We start from the raw sequence: 15,854 nt of genomic DNA on the forward strand, positions 1-15,854 counted from the left end.
CCTCTCGGCGCCCTCTGCGCGTCGGCATTCATCGCCCGGCAGTCGGGGCGCCCTCGGCCGCGGCCCCGGGCGGAGGAGACGAGTTTCCGGAGCTCGCGTCCCGGCAGCCAGCCTGGGGAAGGAGCGCGGAAGCGAGTGGGCGGCGGGAGGCGGAGCGAGGGGAGCGGGGGGCGTGGACGCGGCCGGCTTTGGAAAGGCCCCAAGTGAATGAGGCGCGCGCCGGCGGCAGAGCGCCTCTCAGAGCTGGGCTTTCCCCCGCGGCGCGGGCGCCAGGAGCCGCCTTTTCCGCTGGGTGTCACTCGGGGGTGGGGGGTATGGCCCATTCAAAAGCGCCGCGAGGGGGCCCGGCCAGTGCCCTTCAGTGAGCGCTCGCAAGAGGACGGCAGAGGCCCGGCGGCTCGGAGCTCCGGGACCTTGTGGCGCATCAGGACGCGGCTGCCCTGCTGCCCGGACCCCGAGCCGCCGCCGCCGCCACAGCCGCTCTGCTTTCTGCGCGTTAGCCTCCTCTGCGCGCTCCGGCCCGGAGGCCGCGGGAGCCGTTGGGGCGAGGACGGCGCGCGGCTGCTGCTGCTGCCCCCGACCCGGGCGGCTGGAAGCGGAGAGGCCGAGCCGAGCGGCTGCGCCCCCTATGCCGGGAGGATGTTGGAGAGCAGCGGCTGCAAGGCGCTGAAGGAGGGGGTGTTGGAGAAGCGCAGCGACGGGCTGCTGCAGCTCTGGAAGAAAAAGTGCTGCATCCTCACCGAGGAGGGGCTGCTGCTCATCCCTCCCAAACAACTGCAACACCACCACCACCAGCAGCAGCAGCAACAGCAGCCCGGGCAGGGGTCGGTCGAGCCGTCCCAACCCGGAGGCCCCGCCGTGGCCAGCCTCGAGCCGCCAGTCAAGCTCAAGGAATTGCACTTTTCCAACATGAAGACCGTGGACTGCGTGGAGCGCAAGGGCAAGTACATGTACTTCACGGTGGTGATGGCTGAGGGCAAGGAGATCGACTTTCGGTGCCCGCAGGACCAGGGCTGGAACGCCGAGATCACGTTGCAGATGGTGCAGTACAAGAATCGCCAGGCCATCCTGGCGGTCAAGTCCACGCGGCAGAAGCAACAGCACTTGGTCCAGCAACAGCCTCCGCAGCCGCAGCCGCTTCAGCCCCAAAGCCAAGGCCAGCCGCAGCCTCAGTCCCAAGCCCAGCCGCAGCCCCAACCCAAACCGCAGCCCCAGCCCAAACCCCAGCCTCAGCCGAAGCCGCAGTCGCAGTCGCTTCATCCGTACCCGCATTCGCACCCGCACCCGCTCCCACATCCGCACGCGCACCCACTACCGCACCCGCACCCACCGCCGCTCTCGCAGGCGCACGGCCACCGGCTCCTCCGCAGCACCTCCAACTCGGCCTGAAGAGGGCAGCACCGGGCCCGAACGCGGTAAGGTCGGCGCGGGTCCGGGGAGCGGGTCTGGGGGTGTCAGAGCGGGAAGCCTGCTCACGGGTTCGGCTCTTGGGTGGGCAAGGGAGCAATGAACCTAGGTTTCTGGGAGGTGGAGAGAAGGGCACAGGCTGCAGGCAGCAGAGGCCAGGCGGGGAGGGCAGGCTGAGTGATGCGCGCTGGGCTGGAAGGTGCCCGCAGCCGCCCGCCCCGCCGACCCGCCCGTGTCCAGGACGCGCGCCCCCGGCCCCGGCCGCGCCGCCGGCCGCCTCCTGGCGCTCTCGGCGCCGCTGATCTGTGCCTGGGCGCTCGAGGGAGCGACCCCCGTGTTTGTCTGAGCTCCTTTGTCCGCGGGCCAGGCGCCAAGAGAACTGGGTCTGGTAGGAGTCCGAGCTTCTCACTTCCGTCCGTGTCATTTCTTTCCAGGTTTTGGGGACTTGAGGAAGCGAGACGAGCACCTTTCTATTGTCTTCACTTGGATCGAGAACAAGTCTCCCCGCCCTGCACCAAATCAAGTAGTTTGAACAGAACCCGACTGATAACTCGTGATTCCACTTATTTTCTGCATACTCTTCTTCACAATGCAGGAAAGATTTTGAGTCCAGAAGGCTTTATTTATGAACCTTTAAGAGGATCTTCCAGTATGGTGGACCTTCTAGGAGGGATGATGTACTGTAATTTTATTTTAATGTATTTTGACTTATTATTTATTAGTTTTTTTTTTTCTAATGCTTGTTCTGAGACATTTCTGAATGTAGGTCATTTTTCAGAAAAGATACTTTATTTTCGAAAAGCTATCCTTAGTAAGTTGTAGTCTTGGAAAAGAAGAAAGAAAAAAGGCGGTACAGAGGCACACAAGAATTTATTCATTATTCCTAGGGCATTTTCAGAAGGTCTGACACTTCATTGTTATTCCAGGTGGTTGAAATTAAACTCTGTGATATTATGTGGGGTTTTCGTTCTGTTTTTTTTTTTTTTAATTAGTTTTTTTCTCTTTAGACATGTATTTTGTGTAGAACTTTTAAAGAAGTTAAATGTTCAGAATGGTGTAATTATAAAAATCTAATTGCTTTTCTACAAGGAAATCAGTAGTAATGATATCTAATTCAAAATATTTAATACATAACCCAGTTGATGGCAAGATGACTGTATCCTGAATATACAGGAGGACTTGGTCTGCTGTAGGAAAAGCCTTGCTTAGATTATCTTTGTGTGGAGGGTTTAATAATGAGTTTTCTATGATTTCAGAGTATAAGTGCATTAGATGTTTCATTTAAAAAAACATAGTGAGGGAAAAGAATTATTCCAGTTGTTTGAGTGAACATTTGTACTCTTATCCACAGTAGAAATTACCCTTCTTCATGAGCTTGGCACACATGATGTGAACCGCATTTCCTGTCCTTTCTTTTACTTTGTTCTAGAAGCATATTCTAGAATCTCATAGTTTAAAATACAATTTGTGTATGCGTCAAAGGACTGGGAGTCATAGCTTTTTGTTTTTGTTCTGAGAATGTTGACCAGGGACCCGACTGTTTTGCTCTTTGTTGCCCTGTGAGAAATCCAAAGGTTATATGTTTTGTTGTTAGGTTAACTAAACTCAGAAATTGAAAAAGGAAGGACTGGATAAACACTGGATTTGCAGTAAGAAAACAACCCAGTCTTGTTCTAGCAGCAACTTTGAGGAGTCCGGGGGGTTGGTATGGTTGAGGGAAGAGGATGTGCTTTTAAAGGTAGAACAAACCCTCTTCTGTGTGAAATGAAAAGGATGGTCAAAATCTACAAGTGCAGATGCTACTTCAGTTTAAAAAAGAGCCATAGATGCTACCAAATGCTCTTGGGGCTGAAAATCACTTCCTATCTTGCATGGGTTTACTAACAGCTCTGTTTTCCATTTTCGTTTTCACAAAGTCTTGATCGCTATTTTTCCAGCTTCTAAATTGGAATGGTCAACCTTAGGCCACTGCTAAGCTCTATAGTCAGGAAATGAAAATAGAATTTGATGCTAGAGGCACCTTTATTCTCCCTCCATCTAAAAAGGAGTTTGAAGGTCACATTGCTTCTCAGTGCAATATTTAAATGATGAAAATTTGAGATCCAAAGAAGTGGTGAAAAATAAAATTCAATCAAGGGGCAAGCAGAACTTACGTGGGCTCCCACTTAAAGGCGAAGTTGCAGTTGCGGGAGAAAAAAAAAAATATATATATATATATATGATGGGCATTTCAGAGAGCAGATCTCAAAGAGGTCTTAAGTCAAGTTTGGTTTGATTTCTTTGAAACTACTGATGTATTTTTTAATAATACCCCATTGTACTCTCATTTTAATAAATGCAGATCATATGACCCCATTAAACCACAGCTTTTTTCTCAGATGAAAGGATTTTTTTTTCAAATTCTTGTGCTATAAAAAAACTTAAATCTGTAGCAAATACTATAAAATTAAGATTCAGGTAGGCTTTTAAAAGCACTTGGATGTTGTTAGCTTACAAAAGTATGCCCAGGCTCCCTCCTAGCTGCTAGAATTTTTTCTTTCTCACAATGGCTCTGGCTCATTATGCGGCCATCAGAATCATGGTTCCTGGTTTTATCTTTCCATAGCCCTTAGTCCTTGCTCTGCTATGATTGAGTTGACTCTCCTAGTGACTCTCTAGTCTGAACCCTTTTTAGTAACTGTGAAAACTCCGAAGTTAGAAGGGAGAGTAATAGGGTGGTTTTTATTATGTAACTAACACTTATTACGGCTTAATTATTCCAGAACAACAAACAAAAAAACAAGTGTACTTAACAACACACAACAACACAAAATAGCAGGTGCAAATTATTGAATGTGTCGGTGGCTTTGTGTTACCTGTAAGAAAACAATACAGACCACCCAGGGTATTCTGGACACCCTAGGATCTTCCCAGGTGGCGCAGTGGTGGAGTCCGCCTGCCAATGCAGGAGACGCAAGAATCACTGGGTCTGGAAGATCTGCTGGAGGAGGGCATGGCAACCCACTCCAGCACTCTTGCCTGGAGAGTCCACGGACAGAGGAGCCAGGTGGGCTACAGTCCGTGGGGTTGCCAAGAGTGGGACACGACTGAGCACACACACACCTGAAAGTTTTTCTGAGGCCTGGCAAATCACCTTCATGGAGGCAGATAAAGGTACTTCTTTCGACCCAAGGAATGGAAGGAAAGGATAGGTCCAATAGAAAACCTACCTCTTAGATAAACATAAAATGTAAGACGTTGGGAAATTAAAAGGAATGTTCCTTTGGGAAACAACTTTTTGTCTTTGAGCTTGTGTTGGCACGAAGCCTCTTACTGAGTGAGCTCAATAATATTTGTTGGGACGAATGAATGAAAGAAGGGCAAGATGTCTAACTTCCCAGCACCCAGGAGATAGCTTCTCTGGCCTCACACAGTACCTCCTTTACTTGCTGTCGTGCCATTCCCTGAGGACAACTAACGCCGGGACAGGCCATGCACCATGGTGAAATTCCTTGGACATACTTTCTTAGTGGAGACCCACACAGATCTGTGCGTGCCCAGAGTACTGAGGTCAGAGAGAAAATGGATATAAAGGGCCCTTTCAAAACGAGCATTTCCCTCATGGAGAAAGAGGGGGTTCTCTCATTGTGTTAGAAATCAAACCAACTTCATAATTTGGTTTCACGTGTTTTTTTCATAGAAGCGAAAGTAAAAAGCAAGTCCCTCAGTTGTGTCCGACTCTGCGACGCCATGGACTGTAGCTCACCAGGCTCCTCTGTCCTTGGAATTCTCCAGCCAAGGATATTGGAGTGAGTTGCCATTTCCTTCTCCAAAACAAAAGCAAAATGAAGCCCAACTTGTTGCTGAGAAGAGTTCCTCTTGGGACTTCCCCTGGTGGCCCAGTGGTTGAGACTACGCTTCCAATGCAAGGGGCGGAGGTTCAATCCCTGGTCAGGGAACTAACATCCCACATGCCCCGATATGCGGCCAAAAAAGTATTAAAAAGAAAAAGAGTTCAACACCTAAACATTGTCAGGAAGTTGGGCTTAAGTTGAGAGGCCTGTTTTAACTCTCTTTTGCCAAACACTATTAAAAATTTCTCATTTAAAGCTGACACTCTATGAGTGTATGAATTCAAACACATCACTTATTTTCTGTCCCCTGGGAAAGTGAATTGGTTTTAATTTGGCTCCAAGTGTTTACACCGCTATATTCATTGGCAGGTTTACAAGAGAGATCTAAGACCTGAATGAAACGAGCAATCTTGTACAAAATAGAGCTTCATAGGTTGAGGATGGGCCTGAGAGCCTCTTCCTTTTTTTAAACAAATGTCAAATTAATTGATTTTGCTTTACCAACAAAATGCCTCAGTAGAATAAAATTTAAATTTGGAAATTATAGAGCTCAATATTGAATCCATCGATGATTTTTTAAAGAGAAATACACTATTACCTAAAGCCACTTAAGATGTATTCATTGTAGAATTGCATTGGTTGGGTTTTATTTTTCTAAATTCTTGACAATTTAAAGGGTGAATTTTAATCTGCAGTGCTGAACGGCTAATCTGGACTTACTTAAGATTGGATGACAAAGTGATGTGACTTTGTTGGCAGGATATCTGCCAAATAGAGTATAGTGTCCAACAGGGTTTCTTGGAAAGGGCATTATTCTCTGATGTGGGAGGCAAGTGGACTCTGGACCATTAGAAACAGCTACATAAAAACTCCTGTTTTGAAGGTGGCCTCCCAGTGACCAGCTGGGTGGGTGGTGGGAAGCAGATTTTTAACAACAGGTTGTCTTTCCACATCACTGTATTTATTTTGAGAAGAAAGATAATTGTCTCTTACAGTCCCCTATCAGTTTTCTGGTTAAAGTTTCAGAGTATGCAGGTATCACCATGAACCAAATGCTTTACAAGCTATCACATTTGTGAACTTAATGAAATGGTCATAAATTGTGTAAATATGTCTTCTAAGTGATGTTGGAGAGTTGTGATTCATAGTTCATATTTTCAAAATGCATTCCATTTCAAATAAAGTATCTATAGAGGTGATTGACCTGTGGACTTTTTGAAGGCCTTGTTCACCTGTCGCATACACTGCGTGTTCTTGTAGGAAGAAGAATGTTCTAAAGGGCTTGGCCACTGTAAAGGACATGATGATTTGGGGAAGAAAAATGCGTTTTTAAAAAATATTTTTATTGATGTATTTAACCGTGCCAGATCTTAGTTGCAGCATGTGGGATCTAGTTCCCTGCTCAGGGATTGAACACCAGGCCCCTTGCATTGGGAATGTGGAAGCTTAGCCACTGGACCACCAGGGAAGTCCCTGCAAAAGACCGTTTTTTGAGGTTGGCTGGGCATTTTGAATATAGAATATAGAAGTTCACTTGGATTATTTGGTGAGATAATTTTTGCCTTTTGAGTGCTAATGGATATGAGTTGCAATTTTTCTATAGTGCCTGGAGGATAAGTAATGGTCCTTAGTGAGTTAGTTTGGAGGCGATTCCTTCTGGAGTCCCAGAGAAATTTGAGTCCTCCTGGGTCCCTTGCCAAGGTGAAGCTTTGACTCGAATAGAATCATCTCTCAAAGTGGTATCTATAAAACTTGCTGTTTTGTGTTGAGACCAGAAAAGAGACTCAATTCTTTAAAAGAAAATAGCGTAACTTGGCCCACAGTCTCCTTTGGCATCCAAAAGTCTTTAAATCTTAAAAGACTTTAAAATATGAAATTTGAAGGAATTCTTTTTATCTCTTAGCATAGTCTTACACTGAGAGCTTTATTACTCCACTGTTCTTGTTTGGTTTTTTCTTCTGTTCTACTCAGTGGTGCAGAGGTTTTCTTGCCCTTTGGACAGTCTGAGGGCTTCCACCAGTGCTCAGTAGATGATCTGTGTTAATCGTTCTACTTGTGGGTGTACTTTTGATGTACATGTGGGAGGAGGTGAGTGCCACGCCCTACTTCTCCACCATCTTGATTCCTCCTCTGTTTGGTCTTGTTTTTAAAGAAAAACTCTGAGAAGACAAATTACTGCCATTGTGAGGGAACATCAGGGGTACGATGTGAAATAAATAGATGAATGGTGGTCAGGCAGGGTTGGTAAGAGCCATGATTTGTGAGTACATGGGTTCAAGTCCCAGTTCTACCACTTCTAGGTTATGTAGATCTTGAGTTACTTAAACTCTTGGAAACTCAATTTCCTTTTCTGTAAAATGGAGTTAATAAAGGTCCCCACCCTCTGGTTATTGAGAAGATGTATTATAATAAGTTAGTACACATAATAGTGCTTACAACAGTACCTGGCATAGCTACGAAAGGAAGCTCCCTGTGTTTTAGGGCAGATAAGCAGGTTTGGGGATCATTTATAACGACGTGAATATATAATACATGGTGTTTTAAAGCTATGAATTATATTTTCTGAGACCTCAGCACATCTTTTAAATGGTAAGAACAGTTTGATGGCAATATCCATGTTTTCAACTCAAAAAAGAAGAAAAAAAGCCATTATTTAAAGCACTATTATTGTCATTTGCTTATCACTTTCCAGTCTTGGTTTACATGCTTACGTATGTCAAGTGAGTTACAATGAAACAATCAAAATACTCATATATGTGTCTGGAGAGGATGCTGCAGCGCGTCACTCAGATTCCCACCTGAGGACAAAGAGTACCTGGTTCCCAGATACGGGCCTGTCGGTGGCTCTCCCTCTGCCCAGTCCTGTTTCCCTTGGTCCTTCTCAGGTGAGGTTCCCGAGAACATCCCCCTGCTCCAGACCTCCTGTAGACAAACATCCGAGTCTCAGAACCTGTTTTCCAAGGTAATCTTGTTTATGACTCTGTGTGTGTATGCGTGTGTGTGTGTGTGTGTGTGTGTGTGTGCATGTGTATATGCGTGCATGTGTGCGTGTGTGAATATATATACATTTCTACCACCACGTTTCTGTAGAAAGACTGGTGGTGTTAGAAGTGGGTCTGTAGCATAACAATTCACCTTATCCTTTGGAATAGTTGCTCACAGCCTGTAGAGAATTTTCTCCCCCAGGAGGCATTTGACAGTGGAGAGGTTACTGGCTTTCACAACTGGTGGTAGAGGTCAGATGTGCTACTGAATATCCTACAATGCACAGGACAGTCCTCCACAGCACAAAATTATCCAGCCCCAAATGTCAGTACTGCCAAGGTTGAGAAACCCTGCTTGAAGTTGAAAAGTCTTGATCTTAGTAGCTGAACTCCCCCGGGCAAGTGATTTAATTCATTTTAACCTCAGTTTTCATGTGTAAAATGCAGACAATGATTGTACCTGCGTCATGGGCTTCCCTGATAGCTCAGCTGGTAAAGAATCCACCTGCAAGGCAGGAGACCTGGGTTCAATCCCTGGGTTGGGAAGATCCCCTGGAGAAGCGAATGGCTACCCACTCCAGTATTCTGGCCTGGAGAATTCCATGGACCGTTTAGTCTTCGGGTCATAAAGAGCTGGACACAACTGAGAGACTTTCACTTCACATGGAGTTGTGAACCCAAATTAGCCGGCTCACATAAATGAGCTGTCACTCTTCCTGCCACAGCATAGGCTTTCAATACATGGGAGCTAGCAGCATCATTATTTAAAGTGGTGGTTCAGAATAATCAATTAATTAATTTGGCTGCACCAAGTCTTAGCTGTGGCCTACAGGGTCTTCCATCTTTGTTGTGACATGAGGGATATTTAGTGGTGGCTTGCAAACTCGCAATTGGGATCTAGGGGGTCCAAACCTGGGCCCCCTGCTTCAGGAGCTTGGAGTCCTGGCCACTGGACCATCAGGGAAGTCCCTTAAACGGGTGATGTTAATGGCAGCATCAAATCCCATTGAGCTGGTATATTATTTCATTCATTCGTCTGTTGTCATTCGGTGAGTTTCACTTTTACGCTGCCGTCAGCACTCCTGTAGTAAGGCCCTTCATGCGTACATCATATTGAAAACAACCTGGGCTTGAGTCCTAGTTCTGACTCTAGTCCTTCGACATCGGTGTGTGCCTGTGTGCTCCGTCGCTCTGCCTGGGGCATCCGCCCGAAGCCCCGGATGATTAGCTAGAGGCTGGAAACGAGAACTTGAAAAAATAGTGTGGTTATGTGGCATGCTCTCAAACCCCGCCAAAGTCATTTCTAACAGAGTGAGCAAACACGCTCCACAGTCTTTTTATAAGGCCTAACGACATGTGCTTCTGAAGCAACTGATAAATGGGTATTCAACTCTTGCTTAGAAGGAAACAGGAAATGACTCCTGAGAAGTTTCAAAGTTTTCATCATGTCACTATCCTTCATCGGCTTTCTCTTGAAGTGGATAGTTCATTCAGTTCAGTTATTTTGCCAGCATTCTGAACCTTGCTGTAACAAATTCTCCTGGGTGGTGTGGCTTACTCTGTCAGGGCTGACTCATCGCCACAAAAGAGCAGACTGGCTTTGTGACTCATCACAGTCAGAGAGGCCAAACTTGTAACAGTTTTAGTTTCTAGTTTTTAGCTGTGGGAGAGATGTTCAGTTTTACAAGCCTTGGTTGCAATTTTTTAAGTACATACCTGCCTTTAACGATTCCTCCAGATAATTCCCAGTATATATTCATGTGTGTGTGTGTATGTCTGAGTGAAGTGGAAGTCGCTTGGTCATGTCCAGCTCTTTGCAACCCCGAGGACTGTGCAGTCCATGGAATTCTCCAGGCCGGAATACTGGAGTGGGTAGCCTTTCCCTTCTCCAGGGGATCTTCCCAACCCAGGGACTGAACCCAGGCCTCCCACTTTGCAGGCGGATTCTTTACTGGCTAAGCCACCAGGAAAGCCCAATATGTATATATGTGTGTGTATATATACACATACACTTTTCTTGCTAGTAACTTCATGTCCTATGAAGGTGGGATGGTCAATTTTTTGTTGCAGAACTTGACATCTGAAGGATTTGACCCTCACTTAGCAGGCTTCCTTGGAGTTTTGAGGGTTAGCCCAACCATGTCTGAACCCCTATTACAAACCGGTGGTGTGTAGTGGAGCCATATCCCCTTTGTGATTTCCTGTTGCTGTGTTTCAACACCATCGCCGGCGGGAATGGCTCTGGTCTCCGTGGGAGAATGATTCAGTGAGTTCCTGTTGTAAGTTTCTGATGGCAAAGAAGACTCTTAAGGTGGATAACTGTATGAGTTGTGTTTGCAGGTGTGACAGTGAATCTAATCCTTGCCACAATGCGCTGGCTCAGTATAGAATAATTGTAATTGTTCCCAAAGGTTCTAATTAAAACCCCTGATGCCTGTAAAAAGTGCCACGTAGCTGCCACAAGACCTGAGATGCGTGGCTGTCTCAGCAGCATGTGGACCCTGGTCTGTATTTGCTTTCTATACAATGGTAGGCAACAATACTTTTCCTTTGCCTGTATAAATGACGAGTTGAGATCAGAGCTGAAAATAGAATTTTAGAAATTTAGATAATGTCTCATTCATCTCTTCCCTTTCTGCAGAGGGAAAAAATCAAAGTAAGAGGGCCACTGATCTGCCGCCGGTCACATGGTCAGTTAAAGTCAAAAACAGGATTAGAACTCAAATCCAGCTCCCTTGATTCTTAATTAATACTCTTTCCACTGTGACATTAAGGCTTGGAAGATAACTTACATAAATTCAAGGTGTTGTCATTCTTGCCAGTAATCACTTGAAATATTCAGACATCACATCCTTTCCCCCCGAAAATGTGAATTTTTACTTAAATTATATGAACTGTCTTAAGAGCTTTATAGATACTGAAAATAAATTGTTTAATTCTACTGTTTTAAAAGGTGACTTGTGACTTAGTCTTTCCAAATAAAATCCACATGGGTTAACAGAAACCTTAAGCAAGAAGAAAATTCACAAAAGAAAGCAGACGTATATTCTGAAATGGATGTTTAAAAAATACAGTTGTAGGATTATATTTTTTCTTCAAAAATTTATTGAAAATCACTTATTTAGGAACTGCGACAAGAAGCTGCCTGGAGTTGATTTTATCATCTGACTCCTAAAATATTCACGGAATATTTCTGGTGTCACTAGTCTTTCCCCGTCCCCATACCCCTCCCCAGATCTTGAAGTCATCTCTGGAGTTGAAAAGTTGATTTGAGTGTTTAGACCGTTATTTACTTGAGGAAATGGCTAACTGACTTTTCTAGCCTCTCTGTGTAGGTGTCAGGAGAAATATCCCCTAGAAAAGGTTGGTGGAGTGTAGATTCATAGGCATCCACGGAATGCTAATAGGTGCGGCGCTGAAACTTGTTGCCCTTACAGAGAACTATGGGAATGAAATCATAAATAACAGTTTATGACCCACCGAGGACACAAAACACCCCAAAGTAGACAAATTGGAGGAGATTTGAGAATTTGTAACTTTTAATGAGATGAAAGGGGCGAAAAAAGGAGAGGGGTCCCTAAGTGTACGTTCTCCAGCATCCAGTAAACAGGGTTTTAACTCACAACTGTGTGTGCACCCCAGGTGATGCCATTACTTCCTCTTACATAAAAGGACCTTCACCAGGCTTCATTCATCGCTCTTGGCTCCCGCCTGGAGTCACAGCGCTTGTCACAAGGCAGCGGGCTGCCTGCTTCTTCTTGGGCAAGTGATGGCTGGGAGCGCTGGATAGGGGTGATGCTGACAGGCCCTCTCGGACAGCACATTGCCAGCATTGCTGACCCGGGCACTCCAAGGGCCTGGGAAAACGCTTTGATTTCCATGTGGCTTTAAAGAACAAGATCCAGTTGAACCAAATGACTGTGTCAGATAGGTCCACAGAGCAGCTCGTGTGAGCTCGTGTGGAATTAGCGAACTCTTGATGCTCCTAAACAAATTCATAATGATGATAGTGTCACTCTTATTTATATGCATTTAACTTGACACAGAAAATCAAAACTCAGCCATAAAAAGAATGAAATTCTGCCACTTGTAAAATGTGGATGGACCTAGAGGATATTAAGCTTAGTGAAATAAGCCAGACAGAAAAAAGAACAATATGTTATCATTTACATGTGGAACCTAAAATTAAAAGAAAGGAATGTATATAACAAAGAGAAATAGACTCACAGATATACAGAGTGAACCAGTGGTTGCCAGTAGGGAGAGGAAAGGGTGGAGGTACAAGATGAGGGTATGGTTTTAAGAGGTATTAATACAAACCTCTGTGTATAAAATAAATAAACAATACAGATATACAATATAGAACAGGGAAATATAGCGATTATTTTAATAACTAAATGGATTATAATCTATAAAACGATTGAATCATTATGTTGCACACCTCAAACTGATACAATGTTATGAATCAGTTATACTTAAAAGAGAAAATCGAAACTTCAAATTTACTGCATAGAAATTGACATATGGAATAGGGATTAGAGACAAATAGTGTTTGTGACTTTGATTCACAGAAAGAATCAGGTCTGAAATGGGAATGTGAGTTGTCAGAGTGGGCAAGAGGATTCTACCTTCCTGATGGGCAAGGATGGGGGATCCAGGCAGGTAGGCCTGGGAAGGGAAGAGATCTTGAAAGAAAATGGAGGGAAAGGGAATATGTTCTTCAGAAAAATGTCTTTAATTCTTGCTTTCCCCAAGTACCAATCAAAGTTTCCCTTTTCCTCAGGATGCAAAGTTCCTATGGACCTTGAAGGTTTTGTTTGGTTTTTCACAAGTAATTAAGAGCACTACTTTTTTAAAAATGGGGGGAGTGAAGAATTAAGCTTTCTTCTCTCTTTTGAAGACTTTGTTTCTCCTGTGAGTCTCTGACAAAGGAAATTAGCACAGAATAAAGTGAAACTTCTGTGGGTTTTCTGTAGGCTCAAATCTCTTAAACATTTTTCAGTAATTTGAGTTCGAAAACCTAACATTCATCATTCTGTTTCCTCCTGGATCGTAACTCTGCAATAAGGAGTGTAGGGCATAAAGAAATCCTACCTCTCCCTCAGGAATGATGTTAACAATTAACTTAGGCAAGGTACATAAAGTGCTTAGCCTCGTGCCAAGTCCATAGTAGCTGGATAGAGGATGACTCCAACGCTAAGAGCGAGGCAGAGGCCTGATGGCGTGTGGAAGACTGTTTGGCTCCAGAGGCTGGGCTTTACATGCTTATGTTTTGGGTACTTTTTTTTTTTTTAAAGATAATGTTTTATTAATAATATACTTTAACAAAACTCATTGCTAATTCAAATATAAATAAAACAATATATACTTTAAAATGAGAATTAAGAAATATACCTATGTAAAAATCAGAACTGTTCTTTCAGATTTTGTCAGATATTAATAAGCCTGATTGCACTCAGCAGATCTAACCAAAAAAAAAAAAAAAAACAACTTAAAACTATTTTTTCTACAAGTAGAAGATGCTTTAAAACATATTATGTGCATGCACAGTGGCAAGCCTATAGGGATGCAAAGCAAGAGTAAACTGTAAGGTCTCCAAGAACTTACATTTGAAGAAAGGGGGAGGATGAGACATAATCCTATCGGTGGTGTAGTACTATCATAAGTACTTCACAACGTATTAGTAATAGTTCAGTTCTGTTCAGTTGGTTGGTTACGGCCAACTCTTTGCAACCCCATGCACTGCAGCATGCCAGGCTTCCCTGTCCATCACCAACTCCCAGAGCTTGCTCAAATTCATGTCCATCAAGTCGGTGATGCCATCCAACCATCTCATCCTCTGTCGTCCCCTTCTCCTCCTGCCCTCAATTTTTCCCAACATCAGGGTCTTTTCAAATGATCAGCTCTTCGCGTCAGGTGGCCAAAGTATTAGAGCTTCAGCTTCAGCATCAGTCCTGCCAATGAATATTCAGGACTGATTTCCTTTAGAATTGACTGGTTGGATCTCCTTGCAGTCCAAGGGACTGTCAAGAGTCTTCTCCAACACCACAGTTCAAAAGCATCAATTCTTTGGTGCTCCACTTTGTTTATGGTCCAACTCTCACATCCATACAAGACTACTAGAAAAACCATAGCCTTGACCAGACGGACCTTTGTCAGCAAAGTAACGTCTCCGCTTTTTAACATGCTGTCCAGGTTGGTCATAGCTTTTCTTCCAAGGAGCAAGCATCTTTTCATTTCATGGCTGCAGTCACCATCTGCAGTGATTTTGGAGCTCAAGAAAATAAAGTCTGTCATGGTTTCCATTGTTTACTCATCTATTTTTCATGAAGTGATGGTTTCCATTGTTTCACCATCTGTTTGCCATGAAGTGATGGGACCAGATGCCATAATCTTAGTGTTCTGAATGTTGAGTTTTAAGCTGGCTTTTCACTCTCCTCTTTCACTTTCATCAAGAGGCTCTTTAGTTGCTCTTCAATTTCTGCCATAAGGGTGGTGTCATCTGCATACCTAAGGTTTTTTCTCCTGACAGTCTTGATTCCAGCTTGTGCTTCATCCAGCCCAGCATTTTGCATGATGTACTCTGCATGTAAGTTAAATAAGCAGGATGACAATATATAGCCTTGACGTACTCCTTTCCTGGTTTGGAACCAGTCTGTTGTTCCATGTCTGGCTCTAACAGTTGCTTCTTAACCTGCATACAGATTTCTCAGGAGGCAGGCAAGGTGGTCTGGTATTCCCATCTCTTTATTAGTAATAGCAGTAGCAACAACTAACATTTATTGGGTATCTGCTAAGGTTGTGCAGTGATAAAGAATCCACCTGTCAATACAGAAGATGCAGGAGACAAGGGTTTGATCCCTGGTTGGGGGAAAAAATCCCCTGGAGGAGGAAATGGCAACCCACTCCAGCATTTTTACCTGGAAAATCCCATGGACAGAGGAGCCTGGCAGGCTGCAGTCCATGGGGTCGCAAAGAGTTGGACACAACTGAGAACTAAGACACATGAGGTTCTCAGAGGAATCTGGAGCACTAAAACTAGAGCCTCTTCCACTAGTGGTCTCCAGCAGCCATCTGTAGATTCCCTGACAACATACAAATCAGAGAAACAGAAGGAGAACTGAGTGCTTCTTATTCATGCACAACAGGAGGAGCACTTCAGCGTTTATTCTACTCTGAAAGCTTCTTCTGTTCTTTAGGCAGTTCCTTCAAGGGTCAGCAAAGAGTAGTAGAAAGAATTCTAGATTCTTGATTTGCTGCTAACAAGCTCTGAGAGCCTAAGAAGATGATTTTGCCTCTTTGGACTTCAGTATTTCTTTAAAAATGTTTTTTTTTTTATTGAAGTGTAGTTGATATACAATGTTGAAAGAAAATATATTTCTTTTTCATATTCTTTTTCATTATGATTTATTACAGGATATTAAATATAGCTCCCTATGTTGTACAGTAGGACATTGTGGTTTATTTTATATACAGTAAGAACTTTAGTTTCCTCATCTTTCAAGTAAAGATGTCTTCAATAGCTTGCTTTTTAACTATAATTTTTCACAATCCTTAGATATTTTTATCCTTAGTTGCCTTTGGAAAGGAGTACAGACTTTGCATGTGGAGATGTGTTTGACTTTCAGTC

General features: G+C 44.1%; 1 protein-coding gene across 1 annotated transcript; it reads left to right on the forward strand.

Moving 5' to 3' along the window:
* The first annotated feature begins 207 nt into the window (after window positions 1-207).
* On the forward strand, window positions 208-4,189 carry PHLDA1 (pleckstrin homology like domain family A member 1). Its single transcript, XM_055587394.1, has 2 exons — window positions 208-1,415; window positions 1,842-4,189. Exon 1 carries the CDS (start codon window positions 208-210, stop codon window positions 1,387-1,389), a length of 1,182 nt encoding a protein of 393 aa, XP_055443369.1. The 3' UTR covers window positions 1,390-1,415; window positions 1,842-4,189.
* The last annotated feature ends 11,665 nt before the right edge of the window (window positions 4,190-15,854 follow it).

Source organism: Bubalus kerabau, chromosome 1, assembly GCF_029407905.1.
Source record: "Bubalus kerabau isolate K-KA32 ecotype Philippines breed swamp buffalo chromosome 1, PCC_UOA_SB_1v2, whole genome shotgun sequence".
NCBI lineage: Eukaryota > Metazoa > Chordata > Mammalia > Artiodactyla > Bovidae > Bubalus > Bubalus kerabau.

Coding starts and splice junctions, on each gene's coding strand:
- PHLDA1 (XM_055587394.1), top strand. CDS start 208: ATGAGGCGCGCGCCGGCGGCAGAGCGCCTCTCAGAGCTGGGCTTTCCC.